Raw genomic sequence first — 20,523 nt, 5'->3', positions numbered from 1 at the left:
GATACTACTCAGAACCCTGTCAGTAGTACTGCATGGATACTAGTCAGAACCCTGTCAGTAGTACTACATGGATACTAGTCAGAACCCTGTCAGTAGTACTGTATGGATACTATGGATACTAGTCAGAACCCTGTCAGTAGTACTACATGGATACTATGGATACTAGTCAGAACCCTGGCAGTAGTACTGCATGGATACTAATCAGAACCCTGTCAGTAGTACTACATGGATACTATGGATACTAATCAGAACCCTGTCAGTAGTACTACATGGATACTACTCAGAACCCTGTCAGTAGTACTGTATGGATACTATGGATACTAGTCAGAACCCTGTCAGTAGTACTACATGGATACTATGGATACTAGTCAGAACCCTGTCAGTAGTACTACATGGATACTAGTCAGAACCCTGTCAGTAGTACTACATGGATACTAGTCAGAACCCTGTCAGTAGTACTACATGGATACTACTCAGAACCCTGTCAGTAGTACTGTATGTGTGCTATGGATACTAGTCAGAACCCTGTCAGTAGTACTACATGGATACTACTCAGAACCCTGTCAGTAGTACTGCATGGATACTAGTCAGAACCCTGTCAGTAGTACTACATGGATACTACTCAGAACCCTGTCAGTAGTACTACATGGATACTAGTCAGAACCCTGTCAGTAGTACTACATGGATACTACTCAGAACCCTGTCAGTAGTACTGTATGGATACTATGGATACTAGTCAGAACCCTGTCAGTAGTACTACATGGATACTACTCAGAACCCTGTCAGTAGTACTGCATGGATACTAGTCAGAACCCTGTCAGTAGTACTACATGGATACTACTCAGAACCCTGTCAGTAGTACTACATGGATACTAGTCAGAACCCTGTCAGTAGTACTGTATGGATACTACTCAGAACCCTGTCAGTAGTACTACATGGATACTACTCAGAACCCTGTCAGTAGTACTGCATGGATACTAGTCAGAACCCTGTCAGTAGTACTACATGGATACTACTCAGAACCCTGTCAGTAGTACTACATGGATACTAGTCAGAACCCTGTCAGTAGTACTACATGGATACTAGTCAGAACCCTGTCAGTAGTACTACATGGATACTAGTCAGAACCCTGTCAGTAGTACTGTATGGATACTACTCAGAACCCTGTCAGTAGTACTACATGGATACTAGTCAGAACCCTGTCAGTAGTACTGCATGGATACTATGGATACTAGTCAGAACCCTGTCAGTAGTACTACATGGATACTAGTCAGAACCCTGTCAGTAGTACTACATGGATACTAGTCAGAACCCTGTCAGTAGTACTGCATGGATACTATGGATACTAGTCAGAACCCTGTCAGTAGTACTACATGGATACTACTCAGAACCCTGTCAGTAGTACTACATGGATACTAGTCAGAACCCTGTCAGTAGTACTGCATGGATACTAGTCAGAACCCTGTCAGTAGTACTGCATGGATACTATGGATACTAGTCAGAACCCTGTCAGTAGTACTGCATGGATACTATGGATACTAGTCAGAACCCTGTCAGTAGTACTACATGGATACTATGGATACTAGTCAAAACCCTGTCAGTAGTACTACATGGATACTAATCAGAACCCTGTCAGTAGTACTACATGGATACTAATCAGAACCCTGTCAGTACTACTACATGGATACTAATCAGAACCCTGTCAGTAGTACTACATGGATAATAGTCAGAACCTTGTCAGTAGTACTACATGGATACTATGGATACTAGTCAGAACCCTGTCAGTAGTACTACATGGATACTAATCAGAACCCTGTCAGTAGTACTACATGGATAATAGTCAGAACCTTGTCAGTAGTACTGTATGGATACTCTGGATACTAGTCAGAACCCTGGCAGTAGTACTACATGGATACTATGGATACTAGTCAGAACCCTGTCAGTAGTACTACATGGATACTAGTCAGAACCCTGTCAGTAGTACTGTATGGATACTATGGATACTAGTCAGAACCCTGGCAGTAGTACTACATGAATTCTAGACAGAACCCTGTCAGTAGTACTACATGGATACTACTCAGAACCCTGTCAGTAGTACTGTATGGATACTATGGATACTAGTCAGAACCCTGTCAGTAGTACTACATGGATACTAGTCAGAACCCTGTCAGTAGTACTGTATGGATACTATGGATACTAGTCAGAACCCTGGCAGTAGTACTACATGAATTCTAGACAGAACCTTGTCAGTAGTACTACATGGATACTACTCAGAACCCTGTCAGTAGTACTACATGGATACTATGGATACTAGTCAGAACCCTGTCAGTAGTACTGTATGTATGCTATGGATACTAGTCAGAACCCTGTCAGTAGTACTACATGGATACTACTCAGAACCCTGTCAGTAGTACTACATGAATACTACTCAGAACCCTGTCAGTAGTACTACATGGATACTACTCAGAACCCTGTCAGTAGTACTACATGGATACTATGGATACTAGTCAGAACCCTGTCAGTAGTACTACATGGATACTAATCAGAACCCTGTCAGTAGTACTACATGGATACTAGTCAGAACCCTGTCAGTAGTACTGCATGGATACTATGGATACTAGTCAGAACCCTGTCAGTAGTACTGTATGGATACTATGGATACTAGTCAGAACCCTGTCAGTAGTACTACATGGATACTAGTCAGAACCCTGTCAGTAGTACTGTACGTGTGCTATGGATACTAGTCAGAACCCTGTCAGTAGTACTACATGGATACTAGTCAGAACCCTGTCAGTAGTACTACATGGATACTAGTCAGAACCCTGTCAGTAGTACTACATGGATACTAGTCAGAACCCTGTCAGTAGTACTACATGGATACTAGTCAGAACCCTGTCAGTAGTACTACATGGATACTAGTCAGAACCCTGTCAGTAGTACTGTATGTGTGCTATGGATACTAGTCAGAACCCTGTCAGTAGTACTACATGGATACTACTCAGAACCCTGTCAGTAGTACTGTATGGATACTATGGATACTAGTCAGAACCCTGTCAGTAGTACTACATGGATACTACTCAGAACCCTGTCAGTAGTACTGTATGTGTGCCATGGATACTACTCAGAACCCTGTCAGTAGTACTGTATGTGTGCTATGGATACTAGTCAGAACATATAGTATGTATAAGGGCAAGAACAAGTTAGGAAACAGAAAGAGAAGTTGCGTTGCTCAGCTTTGACCTCTCATGTAACCGGCCTGTGGTTCAGTGATTGACTAAGTCCGCGGTTCGTTTAGTATAGTTGATAATAGATGACAGACTCAGTACTAAGACAGTCATAGTTGACAGTAAGAAAGAAGTAAGAATGCCTATGTCTGCACTCATAGAACCATTTTTGAATGATGACAGCTGTATGTGTTCCCCAATGTTGTACCCACCTATCAGGTCTGTCCTGAATGTGTCCTGAACGTGTCCTGAATGTGTTCACTGAGAGAATAGCTAAATAAAACTGAGGCAAACAAGAGCCTGAACACAACACAATGATGACTGTGCAAAAACAAACCTCCCTGCTCTGTACACAGAGACATGCCACTGTTTTTTGCTAACTCGCGGATTTCACCTCAAAGCATAAGGTGTCTGTAATAGATATTTAAAAAAAATAAAAATAAACATCCAGAAATGAAGTTGATTTTAATTGAGCCACTACTTTAAGAAACTCCAAAGAATGTCTCAATATAGTCTTGCTCTAGAGAACATCTGCTATAAATCTGTAAAGAGCAAAAAGTGTGGTGCTCAACTGATACTCAGAGCAGAGAGGAGAGAGGAGGCCTGGCAAAGAGCCGTGGCCTAGATCTGGGAGTCCTGCTCTGTTGGCAAAGCTTAAAAATCAACCAAGACGCCCTCTACGCCAGGGCTGGGGTTTGTGTCCAAAACGGCACCATGTTCCCCTATGTAGTGCACTACATTCGATCAGGACCCATAGGGTTTCATTTGGGACACAAACCTTGGAATGGCCCATTGGAGATTTAAACATGCCAGATAATGAACGAGGTCTATGTGACCTAATCCCATTCCTCATCTCTGCAGGTTCCAGTTGAAACCAGAAGGGTATACTGTGTACGTAGCTAGATGAACCCAGGCTTTTCTGAAATGAATGAATGAACTAGTTTCAGGTTAGCTTCACATTCCAGTTTAGGCTTCGTCTGTTGCTACGACCGTGGGTATTGCTCTTCCGCATGTCGGCTAACTCTAGCAGGCTTGTAACTACGAGTGCTAGTCGACCCCCAAAACTATTCCATGAGGCGATGCTGAAACATCAATATTATGGGGCAAGTCAGCGCCACATTTACATTTGTGCAGAAATCAAAATGAAAAAAAAGTGATCTTGCAAATTCACCAGACGATGTTGTGAAATAGGCTCTTAATGCCGTTAGGTAGCTGTTAACGCCGGTAGGTAGCCTAGTGGTTAGAGAGTTGGGCCAATAACTGAAAGGTTGCTGGTTTGAATCCCTGAGCTGACAAGGTAAAAAAAATCTGTCGTTCTGCCCCTGAACAAGGCAGTTAATGCTGTGGATGTTGATTAAGGCAGTCCTCCACACCTCTCTGATTCAGAGGGGTTGGGTTAAATGCGGAAGATGAATTCAGTTGTTCAACTGACTAGATATCCCTGTTTCTTTGGTGTGCTTATCACTGCACACAACACCCCCCCCCCCCCCCCCCCCCCTACTTCTATCGATAAAATAATTTTATAAAAGCCAGAAGAGGACTGGCCACCCCACATAGCCTGGTTCCTCTCTAGGTTTCTTCCTAGGTTCTGGCCTTTCAAGGGAGTTTTTCCTAGCCACCGTGCTTCTACACCTGCATTGCTTCCTGTTTGGGGGGTTTAGGCTGGGTTTCTGTACAGCATTTTGTTATACAGTGTAACGAAACGGCTAGCTTAGTTAGCGGTGCGCGCTAAATAGCGTTTCAATCGGTGACGTCACTTGCTCTGAGACCTTGAAGTAGTAGTTCCCCTTGCTCTGCAAGAGCCGCGGCTTTTGTGGCGCGATGGGTAACGATGCTTCGAGGGGTGACTGTTGATGTGTGCAGAAGGTCCCTGGTTCGCGCCCGGGTATCGGCGAGGGGACGGTATAAAGTAATACTGTTACAACAGTATCAACTGATGTAAGAAGGGCTTTATAAATACATTTGATTATTTGATACCATCATACAAACGTTTTACTGTGCAAATTAAGTGGATGATGATAATGCAATGTTTGTGAGGGGTTAGGGGATCTGATTTAATTGGCCCTCAACTTGTAGCTCAGACATTTCATTCTGGATAAGTAGAGTTTGCCCCGAGTTAGCCTGCCCTGGAGCAGGTTAGTTCTGAATGCAGGATAAACAGGGTTAGCCCCGAGTTAGCCTGCCCTGGAGCAGGTTAGTTCTGGATACAGGATAAACAGGGTTAGCCCTGAGTTAGCCTGCCCTGGACCAGGTTAGTTCTGAATGCAGGATAAACAGAGTTAGCCCTGAGTTAGCCTGCCCTGGAGCAGGTTAGTTCTGAATGCAGGATAAACAGGGTTAGCCCTGAGTTAGCCTGCCCTGGACCAGGTTAGTTCTGAATGCAGGATAAACAGAGTTAGCCCTGAGTTAGCCTGCCCTGGACCAGGTTAGTTCTGGATACAGGATAAACAGAGTTAGCTCTGAATTAGCCTGCCCTGGACCAGGTTAGTTCTGGATACAGGATAAACAGAGTTAGCCCTGAGTTAGCCTGCCCTGGAGCAGGTTAGTTCTGGATACAGGAGGAACAGAGTTAGCCCTGAGTTAGCCTGCCCTGGACCAGGTTAGTTCAGGATACAGGATAAACAGAGTTAGCCCTGAATTAGCCTGCCCTGGACCAGGTTAGTTCTGGATACAGGATAAACAGACTTAGCCCTGAGTTAGCCTGCCCTGGAGCAGGTTAGTTCTGAAGGATTCGTTGCCACAGAAATGTACCTGGCTATAAGGCGAGCCACTATCGTATGACCGCTTATCCCGAGTTGAACTCAGAGTTGACCAAAGGTACCTTGCTAACTCCTCAAACCCGCTACGTAGTATATATCCCTCAAGTTCCCAGATCTACGTAGTATATAGTCCTCAAGGTCCCAGATCTACATAGTATATATCCCTCAAGGTCCCAGATCTACGTAGTATATAGTCCTCAAGGTCCCAGATCTACATAGTATATATCCCTCAAGGTCCCAGATCTACGTAGTATATATCCCTCAAGGTCCCAGATCTACGTAGTATATAGTCCTCAAGGCCCCAGATCTACATAGTATATAGTCCTCAAGGTCCCAGATCTACGTAGTATATATCCCTCAAGGTCCCAGATCTACGTAGTATATATCCCTCAAGGTCCCAGATCTACGTAGTATATATCCCTCAAGGTCCCAGATCTACGTAGTATATAGTCCTCAAGGTCCCAGATCTACGTAGTATATAGTCCTCAAGGTCCCAGATCTACGTAGTATATATCCCTCAAGGTCCCAGATCTACATAGTATATAGTCCTCAAGGTCCCAGATCTACGTAGTATATGTCCCTCAAGGTCCCAGATCTACGTAGTATATATCCCTCAAGGTCCCAGATCTACGTAGTATATGTCCCTCAAGGTCCCAGATCTACGTAGTATATATCCCTCAAGGTCCCAGATCTACGTAGTATATATCCCTCAAGGTCCCAGATCTACGTAGTATATAGTCCTCAAGGTCCCAGATCTACGTAGTATATATCCCTCAAGGTCCCAGATCTACGTAGTATATATCCCTCAAGGTCCCAGATCTACGTAGTATATAGTCCTCAAGGTCCCAGATCTACGTAGTATATAAGTCCTCTGGTTTCTCAAGACATCTTGACCTGTTTTATCAGATTAATATGGAACACAATGTGTTGTGTAACCAACTACAACCTTGTAAGATAACGTGCAAATTTACCCCAATTCTAGTCTTAGTCGTCTTGGTTATGTAACGTGCAGTTGCCATACTGTACATTTCACAGAAATGCTTAGGCACTGACCGAATTACAAAAAAACCCTGAGAGGGTCAGGAAACGTTGCTGATAAAAACCCGTACCACAACATTGAGAAGGAAACGGCTGCTGTTATCAGATAGTAGAACTGTGTGTTGATGTAGCCTACTTATTCAGTCTCAATGTATTCTTCTTCTGTCTTATTAAGGACTCTTCTTCTCCTTCTCCTTCTTCTTCTTCTGTCTTATTAAGGACTCTTCTTCTCCTTCTCCTTCTCCTTCTTCTTCTTCTGTCTTATTAAGGACTCTTCTTCTCCTTCTCCTTCTTCTTCTTCTGTCTTATTAAGGACTCTTCTTCTCCTTCTCCTTCTCCTTCTTCTTCTTCTGTCTTATTAAGGACTCTTCTTCTTCTTCTCCTTATCATGTATTCTTCTTCTGTCTTATTAAGGACTCTTCTTCTTCTCCTTCTCCTTCTTCTTCTTCTGTCTTATTAAGGACTCTTCTTCTTCTTCTCCTTATCATGTATTCTTCTTCTGTCTTATTAAGGACTCTTCTTCTTCTTCTCCTTCTCCTTCTTCTGTCTTATTAAGGACTCTTCTTCTTCTCCTTATCATGTATTCTTCTTCTGTCTTATTAAGGACTCTTCTTCTTCTTCTCCTTCTCCTTCTTCTGTCTTATTAAGGACTCTTCTTCTTCTTCTCCTTCTCCTTCTTCTTCTTCTGTCTTATTAAGGACTCTTCTTCTTCTTCTCCTTATCATGTATTCTTCTTCTGTCTTATTAAGGACTCTTCTTCTTCTCCTTCTCCTTCTTCTTCTTCTGTCTTATTAAGGACTCTTCTTCTTCTTCTCCTTCTCCTTCTTCTTCTTCTGTCTTATTAAGGACTCTTCTTCTTCTTCTCCTTCTCCTTCTTCTTCTTCTGTCTTATTAAGGACTCTTCTTCTTCTTCTCCTTATCATGTATTCTTCTTCTGTCTTATTAAGGACTCTTCTTCTTCTTCTCCTTCTCCTTCTTCTTATTCTGTCTTATTAAGGACTCTTCTTCTTCTTCTCCTTATCATGTATTCTTCTTCTGTCTTATTAAGGACTCTTCTTCTTCTCCTTATCATGTATTCTAATTCTGTCTTATTAAAGACTCTCCTTCTCCTTCTCCGTCTCCTTCTTCTTCTCCTTCTCCTCCTTCTTCTTCTCCTTCTCCTTCTTCTCCTTCTCCTTCTCCTTCTTCTTCTTCTCCTTCTCCTTCTTCTTCTCCTTCTCCTACTTCTTCTCCTTCTCCTTCTTCTTCTCCTTCTCCTCCTTCTTCTTCTTCCTCTTCTTCTTCTCCTTATCACGTTTTTTTTATTTATTATTGCCAGTCAAAACCTTTTGACTAAATTGTCACAGGTGGTATTTTGAAATATGCGTTGTTAAGATTACAGTGTTTTGTTTGATTGGGCCTTGTGTACTTTACTCGTTCGCCATATTTCCTTCTACTTTTTTCTGGACGTGGTCAATGTAAACGTGTTTTTTATTTTTAATGAACATTTTAACCTGACCTCTAGTCCAGATAATATCCTATTTGAGTAGAGCGGCATGTCTCAAACACATTTCTGTAATATAATATCGTCCTGTTAATATATGCAGGTCTTTTATCTGGAATTCATTGGTTATAGATGGACTGTTAAACGGTCCCTCCCTGTGTAAAGGAAAGTGACTGGTATATAGGGCATCTCTCAACTGCCTGTGAAACTTTGACCTGTGAACTTTGACCCGTAAAGTGCCCAGCCTCTGCTCAGAGGTCCCATGTCTGTGATTCTCCACCCTTCTTGCACACATGTCCCCTCATGGATTTAAAAGTATTGATTACTGTAATCATTGGCTGGAGGGAGTGTCCACCATTGGTATTATCCATGATTGGAAGTATGCAATTGCACACTTTGGGAGAAGGTTGAAGAATTGGGACGTGCAGTATCTGAGTGATGCTGTCTCTCTCCTCTCATAGGCTGACATTCACCCACTCTCTCCCCTCTCATAGGCTGACATTCACCCATTCTCTCTCCTCTCATAGGCTGACATTCACCCACTCTCTCTCCTCTCGTAGGCTGACGTTCACCCTCTCTCTCTTCTCTCGTAGGCTGACGTTCACCCTCTCTCTCTCATAGGCTGACATTCACCCTCTCTCTCTCCTCTCATAGGCTGACGTTCAACCTCTCTCTCTCCTCTCATAGACTGACGTTCACCCTCTCTCTCTCCTTTCATAGGCTGACATTCACCCTCTCTCTCTCCTCTCGTAGGCTGACGTTCACCCTCTCTCTTCTCTCGTAGGCTGACGTTCACCCTCTCTCTCTCCTCTCGTAGGCTGATGTTCACCCTCTCTCTCTCTCTCCTCTCATATGCTGACATTCACCCACTCTCTCTCCTCTCATAGGCTGACATTCACCCACTCTCTCTCCTCTCATAGGCTGACATTCACCCACTCTCTCTCCTCTCATAGGCTAACGTTTACCCTCTCTCTCTCTCCTCTCATAGGCTGACGTTCACCCTCTCTCTTTCTCTCCTGTCATAGGCTGATATCACAAAGTGCGTGGTGAACACGGACCCCAGCTTCCGCTCCCATTGGTTGGTGTCTGCTACCTGCGCCTGTGGACATTACCTGAAGGCCATGTTGTTTTACCTGCTCCGGGACAAGTGACAACGGAGGACCAGTTCAGTCACGACCACACGATGGACAATCTGCCCCATCCGTCAGTGTAGGACAGCAGAGCCTTATCCTGATGGACAATCTGCCCCATCCGCCAGTGTAGGACAGCAGAGCCTTATCCTGGTGGACAATCTGCCCCATCCGTCAGTGTAGGACTGCAGAGCCTTATCCTGATGGACAATCTGCCCCATCCGCCAGTGTAGGACAGCAGAGCCTTATCCTGATGGACAATCTGCCCCATCTGCCAGTGTAGGACAGCAGAGCCTTATCCTGGTGGACAATCTGCCCCATCCGCCAGTGTAGGACAGCAGAGCCTTATCCTGATGGACAATCTGCCCCATCCGCCAGTGTAGGACAGCAGAGCCTTATCCTGGTGGACAATCTGCCCCATCCGTCAGTGTAGGACTGCAGAGCCTTATCCTGATGGACAATCTGCCCCATCCGCCAGTGTAGGACAGCAGAGCCTTATCCTGATGGACAATCTGCCCCATCTGCCAGTGTAGGACAGCAGAGCCTTATCCTGGTGGACAATCTGCCCCATCCGCCAGTGTAGGACAGCAGAGCCTTATCCTGATGGACAATCTGCCCCATCCGCCAGTGTAGGACAGCAGAGCCTTATCCTGATGGACAATCTGCCCCATCCGTCAGTGTAGGACAGCAGAGCCTTATCCTGGTGGACAATCTGCCCCATCCGCCAGTGTAGGACAGCAGAGCCTTATCCTGGTGGACAATCTGCCCCATCCGTCAGTGTAGGACAGCAGAGCCTTATCCTGATGGACAATCTGCCCCATCCGCCAGTGTAGGACAGCAGAGCCTTATCCTGGTCCCAGATCTGTTCGAGCTCCTGACAACTCTATTGCTGTCGTTGTCAAGCTAAACAAGTTTTGTTGTTTGTGTGTTTTAGATCAAGGAGTTTGTCAGTACAAAGTGAGTGACAAGGAGTTGTCATGACAGCCCAACCAGACTGGCACTCGGCCAACCGGCGTCTGTCTGAAGGGGCAGCCATCCCTCCTCTAGAGTTCTAGATGTGTTGTTTGTTTGCACCTGCAGACGTTTGCACTGAATCTCCGCCACTGACGAGCACCTTGGGCCCTCACAAATAGATTAAACAAACGCACCGGCATTGGAACAATCAACGTGAATAAGCTTGTTAGCCACGTCTGCTTTGAATTTGGGTGTTTACGATTTAGCTTGACAGTATTATTGTGACGTATTATGTACAGATTCTCCAGCTGTATTGTGAGGTAGTAGCCTATATACATACTGATCCATAGCGTTAACAGTTGACTTGAATGGGAATGCCCATTCTAGTTATTCTATATCTGGATCTCTGTTTTTCTATAGCTCTCTCTCTGTCACATTCCTTGCTTTCTTTATGCTTACATAGACTGGTTAACTGACAACGTCACACACACACACACACACACACACACACACACACAAAACAAAAAAAACACGCACCCCCTTCTAAGAGGCAGAAAGACGTGTGTTGTGATTCTGGATGGCCAGATAGCTAGAAACAATGAAAATAAACTGCCGTGTTATTGTAAGTGGCTCGTTTTTGATCTTGTTCTTGATACCATGTCTTGTTTTGAGGTGATGTTACGTCTATGCTAATTTGGACTAATATTTGCTAGCTTGCGGGCTAACCAACAACTGTAACGATGTATTTGAGAGACAACAAGTGCTCATTGTGCAACTTTATTTATGTTTTCAATAAACATTATAGATCAAATATAGTTTACATGTTGTTAACCATCTAAGGCCAATCCCGTCTGTTTTGACCTATAGTTGTGCATGCGTTGATTTTGTTGCTAAGCAACCAATCCGTCATTTACTCCTGGGCAAATATTCCATTTAAAGCAATAAAATATTTGTATAAATTTGAGTTTCATTTATGCACATACTGTATGTCAAGTGAAGTGTGGATATGGCCCGGACAGAGTGGGAGAATCTCAATTGCGATTTCCCCTGACATCCCTTGTCCCCTCTCCTCACCTACTCAAAACCCATTGGATGAGCAAGTCAGAGAGGCGGGACCTCTGACCTTCTCATCCAATCGAGGAGAGAGGAATGCGAAGATTCAAAGAAATAGCCCTTTGAGATTTTCCCAGGGCTTCTAAATACTGCCCCTAGTGGCTGGAAAGAAGAATGACCATAAAAACACAGGAAGAGACTGTTGTGATTTTAGGATCTCTGGATTGATAATGGTCAGATGAATGAAAAGGATAACGGACTTCACTAAGTGAAATAATGATCAGTTTGGATGGAAATATAGTTTTGATTATAATAAAGTTTGCATGCTTCATGTATGGGCTTGTAAGTAAGCATTTCACTGTAAGGTGTTTTATTCGGTGACAAATAAGATTTGATTTGATTTATGTGACGAGTGTGTGGATTTCTATCAGTCCCCCAGTTAGTGTGTGTGTGTGTGTGTGTGTGTGTGTGTGGGGGGGGGGGGGGGGGGGGCTGTTTTTGTAGAATATTGTGATGTTATGGATCACTCCATCGTCTGAAACTTAAAATCCCATTCAGACATTTTGTTTTGTCTGTTTTATTCCACAAGTAATTTTAATTTCATGAATAACTAACTACACAGTAGCTTACACATATTATATTTGGCATGCAACACTGAGTGTCATTTCAGAAAATAAAATGTTTTATATTTCAACATTGTTTTAATTGGTTTCATTACTGTCAGTATCATACAGTGAAAATGGAGAGCTACCAATTTTGCCTACTTTCAAGTGATTGGCCCAAATAGTCAAAAGTCTGCCATGTACGGTCTTGAACAGCTACCGTATCATGATTTACTGCCATCTAGCGTCCAATATATTTACATCACCAAACGTTCTTCAACATTGGAATGTGAGAGAAGCTTCATTCTGGTCATATTCTGGTCGGGTTAGAGTGTTGGACTAGTAACCGGAAGGTTGCAAGTTCAAATCCCCCGAGCTGACAAGGTACAAATCTGTCGTTCTGCCCCTGAACAAGGCAGTTAACCCCACTGTTTCTAGGCCGTCATTGAAAATAAGAATTTGTTCTTAACTGACTTGTCTAGTTAAAGAAAGGTAAAATAAATATTGGTAGAACTGGAGAATGCAGGTTAAATATATGTATATGTATGGTATTAAAAAGATGCTTGAACGTTACCATAGTAACCAATAACACTTCCTCATAGATAATGTAATAAAACGTAAGATGTGGCTCAACATAATGATACTTTAATAAAAGCAGCTAGGAGAAGTTTTAACAGGGCAGTTGTACTGTGTGTTCTGAGGCATGCTCTCTCTCAAGTACCTCTTCGCTCTCTCTATCTCCCCTCCCGGAGGACATGAGCCCTAGGACCATGCCTCGGGACTACCTGGCCTGACGATTCCTAGCTGTTCCCAGTCCACCTGGCCGTGCTGCTGATCTAGTTTTGCTGTCCTGCCTGCTGCTGTGGAACCCTTGACGTGATTCATCCGGCCGTGCTCCTTCTCGGACCCTTGGATTTCAGAATGCCTGGTTGTGAAAAGACAACTGACATTGACTACTGAGGTGTTAAACTTTTACACACTCTAACCTGTATGGTTATTATTTGACCCTGCTGGTCATCTATGAACATTTAAACGTCTGGGTTTACTATCTGGCCTTAATGGCCACATGTACTCCTAGCTCAAGGGTCGACATCAATACCAGATCAATATCGCCATATGCCGGCCTTTGGGATACGGGATTGCTCGTCGCAAGAGGTTAAATCTCCACCTGGCAGAGCCAGACAAGGGCTGGCCTGGTTCCTCTCCTGCCTTCTAAGGAGTTTTTCTAAGCCACTGTAGACTGGGTATCTGTAAAGCACTGCTGATGTAAAAAGGGCTTTATAAAATACATGTGATTGATTGGGAGTTGACAGCTGGAGGGAAAGAGATTAACAAGTAATCACTGGATGGACCAAGGGGCCAGGGTTCCAGTCTAGAAGCACGGTTTTGACTGCTCCTACGGTTTTGACTGCTTCTACAGTTTTGACTTCTCCTATGGTTTGACTGCTCCTACAGTTTTGACTTCTCCTATGGTTTGACTACTCCTACAGTTTTGATTGCTCCTACAGTTTTGATTGCTCCTACAGTTTTGATTGCTCCGACAGCTTCTATTTTGACAGCCCCTACGGTTTTGACAGCTCCTACGGTTTTGACAGCCCCTACGGTTTTGACAGCTCCTACGGTTTTGACAGCTCCTACAGTTTTGACAGCTCCTACAGTTTTGACAGCTCCTACGGTTTTGCTTCGGTACTGCGGTTTAACTGAAGGCCGGACCAGAAAGACAATTTCCATAGACGTCCGCAAAGAGAAAATCACTAATAAGACAATTTAGTCATTGCCTTTGTGCGCAAAGCATCCGTTAAATTATTCAAGTAATTGTCGCTGAGGCCGATATTTACAGCGTATTCTGAAAGTATTCAGACCCCTTGACTTTTCCCACGTTTTGTTACGTTACAGCCTGATTCTAAAATGGATTCAATTGTTTGTTTTTCCCCCTCATCAATCTACACACAATACCCCATAATGACATCACAATACCCCATAATGACATCACAATACCCCATAATGACATCACAATACCCCATAATGACATCACAATACACCATAATGACATCACAATACCCCATAATGACATCACAATACCCCATAATGACATCACAATACCCCATAATGACATCACAATACCCCATAATGACATCACAATACCCCATAATGACATCACAATACCCCATAATGACGAAGCAAAAACAGTTTTGTATACATTTTTGCAAATTTATGAAAAATACGAAACCGAAGTATTCAGACAGAATGCAAAGTGTGTGCAAAGCTGTCATCAAGGCAAAGGGGGGCTACTTTGAATAATCTCAAATAAAAATACATTTTAATTTGTTTTAATAGTTTTTTGATTACTATGTGATTCCATATGTGTTATTTCATCATTTTGATGTCTTCACTATTATTTTACAATGTAGAGGGGGAGAGGGGTAGAGCAGTGGATGAGAGGGGTAGGAGTAGAGCAGGGGGGGTGGGGTAGGAGTAGAGTGAGGGGGAGGAGTAGAACAGGGGGGGGGCGGGGTAGGAGTAGAGCAGGGGGTAGGAGTAGAGCAGGGGGTAGGAGTAGAGCAGGGGGTAGAGGTAGGGAAGGGGGGGTAGGAGTAGAGCGGGGGGGTAGGAGTAGAATGAGGGGGAGGAGTAGAACGGGGGGGCGGGGTAGGAATAGAGCGGGGGTAGGAGTAGAGCAGGGGGTAGAGGTTGGGAAGGGGGGGGTAGGAGTAGAGCGGGGGATAGAGGTAGGGAAGGGGGGGTAGGAGTAGAGAAGGGGGGGTAGGACTAGAGAAGGGGGTAGGAGTAGGGAAGGGGGGTAGAAATAGAGCAGGGGGTAGGAGTAGAGCGGGAGTAGAGGTAGGGAAGGTGGGGTAGGAGTAGAGAAGGAGGTAGGAGTAGAGAAGGGGGGGGTAGGAGTAGAGTGGGGGTAGAGGTGGGGAAGGGGGGGGTAGGAGTAGAGAAGGAGGTAGGAGTATAGAAGGGGGGTAGGAGTAGAGAAGGGGGTAGGAGTATAGGAGGGGGGGGTAGGAGTAGAGAGAGGGGGGTTTGATTCAGAACACCTTGCTACATAGCTTACACACACACACACACACACACACACCAGGGATCCCTATTTGAACAAGGAATCATTCATGATCAGATGTGGTCGTCTTCATACAAAATGACCACTGTGACAGTTGATTGTATATTGATTTAAGTAACATTAGGACTATTAACTGTCAGAGTGATTATTTGTATGAAGATGACAACGTCAGAACATGATGATGCAGGTTTTGTATACGTCATTTGTGCTCATATGATGTTGGTCATTATATACCGGTTTCCACTAGTTATTACAGCCCCAAAAAATAGCTTATATCATCGTAAACATTCATGAAAACAAACATGTACTTGTTGGTCTTAATTTAAAGTTAGGGTTATACATAAGCAGTATTGGACGCATTTAGAGTTAAGGACAGGTTTAAAATCACATTATAAGAAGATATATTGTAGAAATAGTCGCGTTTATAACTTCGTGGCTGTGGTAACTAGTGACGAATGCATAAACCCGGATATAGAGCTGGCCAGTTTGTTCCAGGGAGGCTCAAGTCGGTGGAAGTCTGTCTCCCTCCAGCAGGTGGCGTTTTTTCGTTGTTTCGCCCACCAAGCAAGGAGCTTTTGTATGGGGTTCAAAACGAGTGTCGAATTTGAAAAGTGTTTTTATGTTGATTTGATCAAACAAAAGTTTTGTAATGCTTAAGTTGTTATGAGTGTACTGATATTAGTAGGACACGTGACATCCTGGCAACTTTGAGAAACTAGATCTGATTTGTTTTCAAATTCTTTGTGGGTCTGAGGGAAATATGTGTGTCTAACATGGTCATATATTTGGCAGGAGAATAGGTGCAGCTCAGTTTCCGTCTCATTTTGTGGGCAGTGGGCACATAGCCTTGTCAGCTCTGCCTCTCTCAATAACAAGGATATCTATGCTCACTGAGTCTGTACAGAGTCAAAAGCATTCCATAATGTTGGGTCTGTCACGGTTAACAGGTATTCACTGTTTAGGGCGAAATAGCATTCCAGTTTGCTTTATTTGTTGGCTAGTTCTTTCCAATGTGTTAAGTAATTATGTTTTTGTTTTCTCATGATTTGATTGGGTCTAATTCAGTGGAGGTCGCTTAGGGAACGATGGCTCATAACAATGGCTGGAAACCATGTGTTAGATGTTGCTAATTCCTTTCCGCCTCTTCCGCTCCTATTGGATGGTTGTATAATTATTTTCTGCATTTTGATCCATTGGCGCATATCGTCCTAATTCAGCTCTGCGTGCATTATTAGTTGTTTCAAGTTGCACACAGAGGATGATTTTGCAGAACGCTGCATGCGGAATCTAAATTTGGTGTTTGTCCCATTTTTATGAATTCTTGGTTGGTGAGTGGACTCCAAGAACTCACAACCGTAAAGGGACATGGGTTCTATAACTGATTCAAGTTGCACATTTTTACCAAAGACTTTTTATAACTAACCAAGACGGGACCACCGCATGTCATTTCCCAAAAGGGAGCAAATTAATCATAGTGGGAAGAACAAGCAAGGAGGTGGGCAGAGCCAAGCACGAGCTGGTGAGAGACTATTGGCGTTTTCAAGCGTGTATTTGCATATTTGCATCAGGGAACGCCTACTCTGAAGTGCGCTTGTGCAATAACTAAATTCGGCCTTGCACCCCTTCTAAACAACGCAAAAAAAATATTCAAATTTGACAATGGGTAAAGTCTACAAAACATAGTCCATTCTGTTTATAACCGAATATAGTTTTGGTAACAGAAAACTGTATCGAGATCAAATGTTTCATCGATGAGACATTTGGCAGAATGTTGGGTAAAATTATTATTGGACGATCTCCCTCCATCTTTTCCCCACTGCCGTCCACTGAGCTTCCTCTCGAGCCCTGAATGCTGATTGGCTGGCAGACGGGGTATATCAGACCTTATACAACGGGGTGGATCTAATCCTGAATGCTGATTGGTTAAAACCGCATTCCAGCCGGTGTCTAGTCCACAGATTGTCACGTTCCACATTGTTTCAATATTCAAATTCGATGTCCAGCTGTCCCGTAGTAATGAGCGTGTCGGGAGTCGGGACGAGACAGACAGACAGACAGACAGACAGACAGCGTTTCTCAGCCAGTTGAAATCATGAATCAGCATCATTTTTATGGATATATACAAAAAAGGTCAATAGAAAAAAGGTCAAACGAAACGCAGATCATTTGCAGTCTTTCCAACTTCATTTTGAAGTGATTGTGTTACTGTAGCTGTGTTGTTGGCTAGCTCCTCTGAACAACATTCTTGACGAGTGAGCACAGTTTCTATGCCAGGTGAAATCGCGCCTCATTAGCTCATTGTTATGGATGTATCCAAATATATGTCACTATAAAACAGCTTCAACAAATGCAAATGCAGCTACTTTGCTGTAAATTAGCCGTAGTTAGCTAGCAAGCAAGGGATAAGAACGTTGCCAGCCAGTATGGCAATAGAACATTTAGAACCAACGACTGAGTCCTGTCCATAGATACAGAACCAACATACTGAACGACTGAGTCGCTTCCATAGATACAGAACCAACATACTGAACGACTGAGTCGCTTCCATAGATACAGAACCAAAATACTGAACGACTGAGTCGTGTCCATAGATACAGAACCAACATACTGAACGACTGAGTCGTGTCCATAGATACAGAACCAACATACTGAACGACTGAGTCGTGTCCATAGATACAGAACCAACATACTGAACGACTGAGTCGCTTCCATAGATACAGAACCAAAATACTGAACGACTGAGTCGTGTCCATAGATACAGAACCAACATACTGAACGACTGAGTCGTGTCCATAGATACAGAACCAACATACTTAACGACTGAGTCGTGTCCATAGATACAGAACCAACATACTTAACGACTGAGTCGTGTCCATAGATACAGAACCAACATACTTAACGACTGAGTCGTGTCCATAGATACAGAACCAACATACTGAACGACTGAGTCGCTTCCATAGATACAGAACCAACATACTGAACGACTGAGTCGCTTCCATAGATACAGAACCAACATACTGAACGACTGAGTCGCTTCCATAGATACAGAACCAGCATACTGAACGACTGAGTCACTTCCATAGATACAGAACCAAAATACTGAACGACTGAGTCGTGTCCATAGATACAGAACCAAAATACTGAACGACTGAGTCGTGTCCATAGATACAGAACCAACATACTGAACGACTGAGTCGTGTCCATAGATACAGAACCAAAATACTGAACGACTGAGTCGCTTCCATAGATACAGAACCAACATACTGAACGACTGAGTCGTGTCCATAGATACAGAACCAACATACTGAACGACTGAGTCGTGTCCATAGATACAGAACCAAAATACTGAACGACTCGGTCGCGTCCATAGATACAGAACCAAAATACTGAACGACTGAGTCGTGTCCATAGATACAGAACCAAAATACTGAACGACTGAGTCGTGTCCATAGATACAGAACCAACATACTTAACGACTGAGTCGTGTCCATAGATACAGAACCAACATACTGAACGACTGAGTCGTGTCCATAGATACAGAACCAACATACTTAACGACTGAGTCGTGTCCATAGATACAGAACCAACATACTGAACGACTGAGTCGTGTCCATAGATACAGAACCAACATACTGAACGACTGAGTCGTGTCCATAGATACAGAACCAAAATACTGAACGACTCGGTCGCGTCCATAGATACAGAACCAAAATACTGAACGACTGAGTCGTGTCCATAGATACAGAACCAAAATACTGAACGACTGAGTCGTGTCCATAGATACAGAACCAAAATACTGAACGACTGAGTCGTGTCCATAGATACAGAACCAACATACTGAACGACTGAGTCGTGTCCATAGATACAGAACCAACATACTGAACGACTGAGTCGCTTCCATAGATACAGAACCAACATACTGAACGACTGAGTCACTTCCATAGATACAGAACCAACATACTGAACGACTGAGTCACTTCCATAGATACAGAACCAACATACTTAACGACTGAGTCGTGTCCATAGATACAGAACCAACATACTGAACGACTGAGTCGTGTCCATAGATACAGAACCAAAATACTGAACGACTGAGTCGTGTCCATAGATACAGAACCAAAATACTGAACGACTGAGTCGCTTCCATAGATACAGAACCAACATACTGAACGACTGAGTCGTGTCCATAGATACAGAACCAACATACTGAACGACTGAGTCGCTTCCATAGATACAGAACCAAAATACTGAACGACTGAGTCGTGTCCATAGATACAGAACCAAAATACTGAACGACTGAGTCGCTTCCATAGATACAGAACCAACATACTGAACGACTGAGTCGTGTCCATAGATACAGAACCAACATACTGAACGACTGAGTCGTGTCCATAGATACAGAACCAAAATACTGAACGACTGAGTCGCTTCCATAGATACAGAACCAAAATACTGAACGACTCGGTCGCGTCCATAGATACAGAACCAACATACTGAACGACTGAGTCGTGTCCATAGATACAGAACCAACATACTGAACGACTGAGTCGCTTCCATAGATACAGAACCAAAATACTGAACGACTCGGTCGCGTCCATAGATACAGAACCAAAATACTGAACGACTGGGTAGCGTCTCTAAGCAACCCTAGATTTGTGTCAGGGTCTATATATTGTGGAAGGATGAACTAGTATAAATTAATTAATCAAAATAATATTTTTATATGAAAATATGTCAATCATTATTTGAATATGTTGGGTACCCGTTGTATAAAAGTGATAATGCCCTCGAAGAAGGTGTTTGGAGGACATATTGGCACAGTTTGCTGGACTTCCGACTTCGATCTCGGGGCCGAACAACACCCGTGCCAATATATCGTCCAAACACCGGCTTCGAGGGCATTATCACTTATGACAATTAGATTTTTTTACTGTTCTAATTACATGGGTAACCAGTTTATAATAGTAACAAGGCACCTGGGGGGGGGGGGGGGGGTTGTGGTATATGACCAGTATACCACAGCTAAGGGCTGTGTCCAGGAACTCCACCTTGTGTCGTGCTTAAGAACAGCCATATACCACACCTCCTCGGGCATTATAGCATAATTATACCTCAGTGGGACAAACACGTTAGACAAAGTCTTCTTTTCTCTGACATCCTGTTTACTAGGGTTGTGGGTGGCAGTCAGTTTGCCTAGTTTCGCTGATCTACAT

The 20,523-nt window shown here is 43.5% G+C and overlaps 1 protein-coding gene across 1 annotated transcript in view; it reads left to right on the top strand.

The window, feature by feature from the left end:
• LOC110526196 (bcl-2-related ovarian killer protein homolog A) overlaps positions 1 to 11,100 on the top strand; it is a 46,710-nt gene extending 35,610 nt beyond the window's left edge. Inside the window, exon 4 of the mRNA XM_036984107.1 lies at positions 9,530 to 11,100. Within this exon, the coding sequence (XP_036840002.1) occupies positions 9,530 to 9,655 (126 nt within the window). The 3' untranslated portion in view covers positions 9,656 to 11,100. The remainder of the gene's footprint in view (positions 1 to 9,529) is intronic.
• The last annotated feature ends 9,423 nt before the right edge of the window (positions 11,101 to 20,523 follow it).

This window comes from Oncorhynchus mykiss, chromosome 1, assembly GCF_013265735.2.
Source record: "Oncorhynchus mykiss isolate Arlee chromosome 1, USDA_OmykA_1.1, whole genome shotgun sequence".
NCBI lineage: Eukaryota > Metazoa > Chordata > Actinopteri > Salmoniformes > Salmonidae > Oncorhynchus > Oncorhynchus mykiss.
The sequence above is the reverse complement of the archived record's forward strand: the minus strand, read 5'-3'. Positions and strand labels throughout refer to the sequence as shown.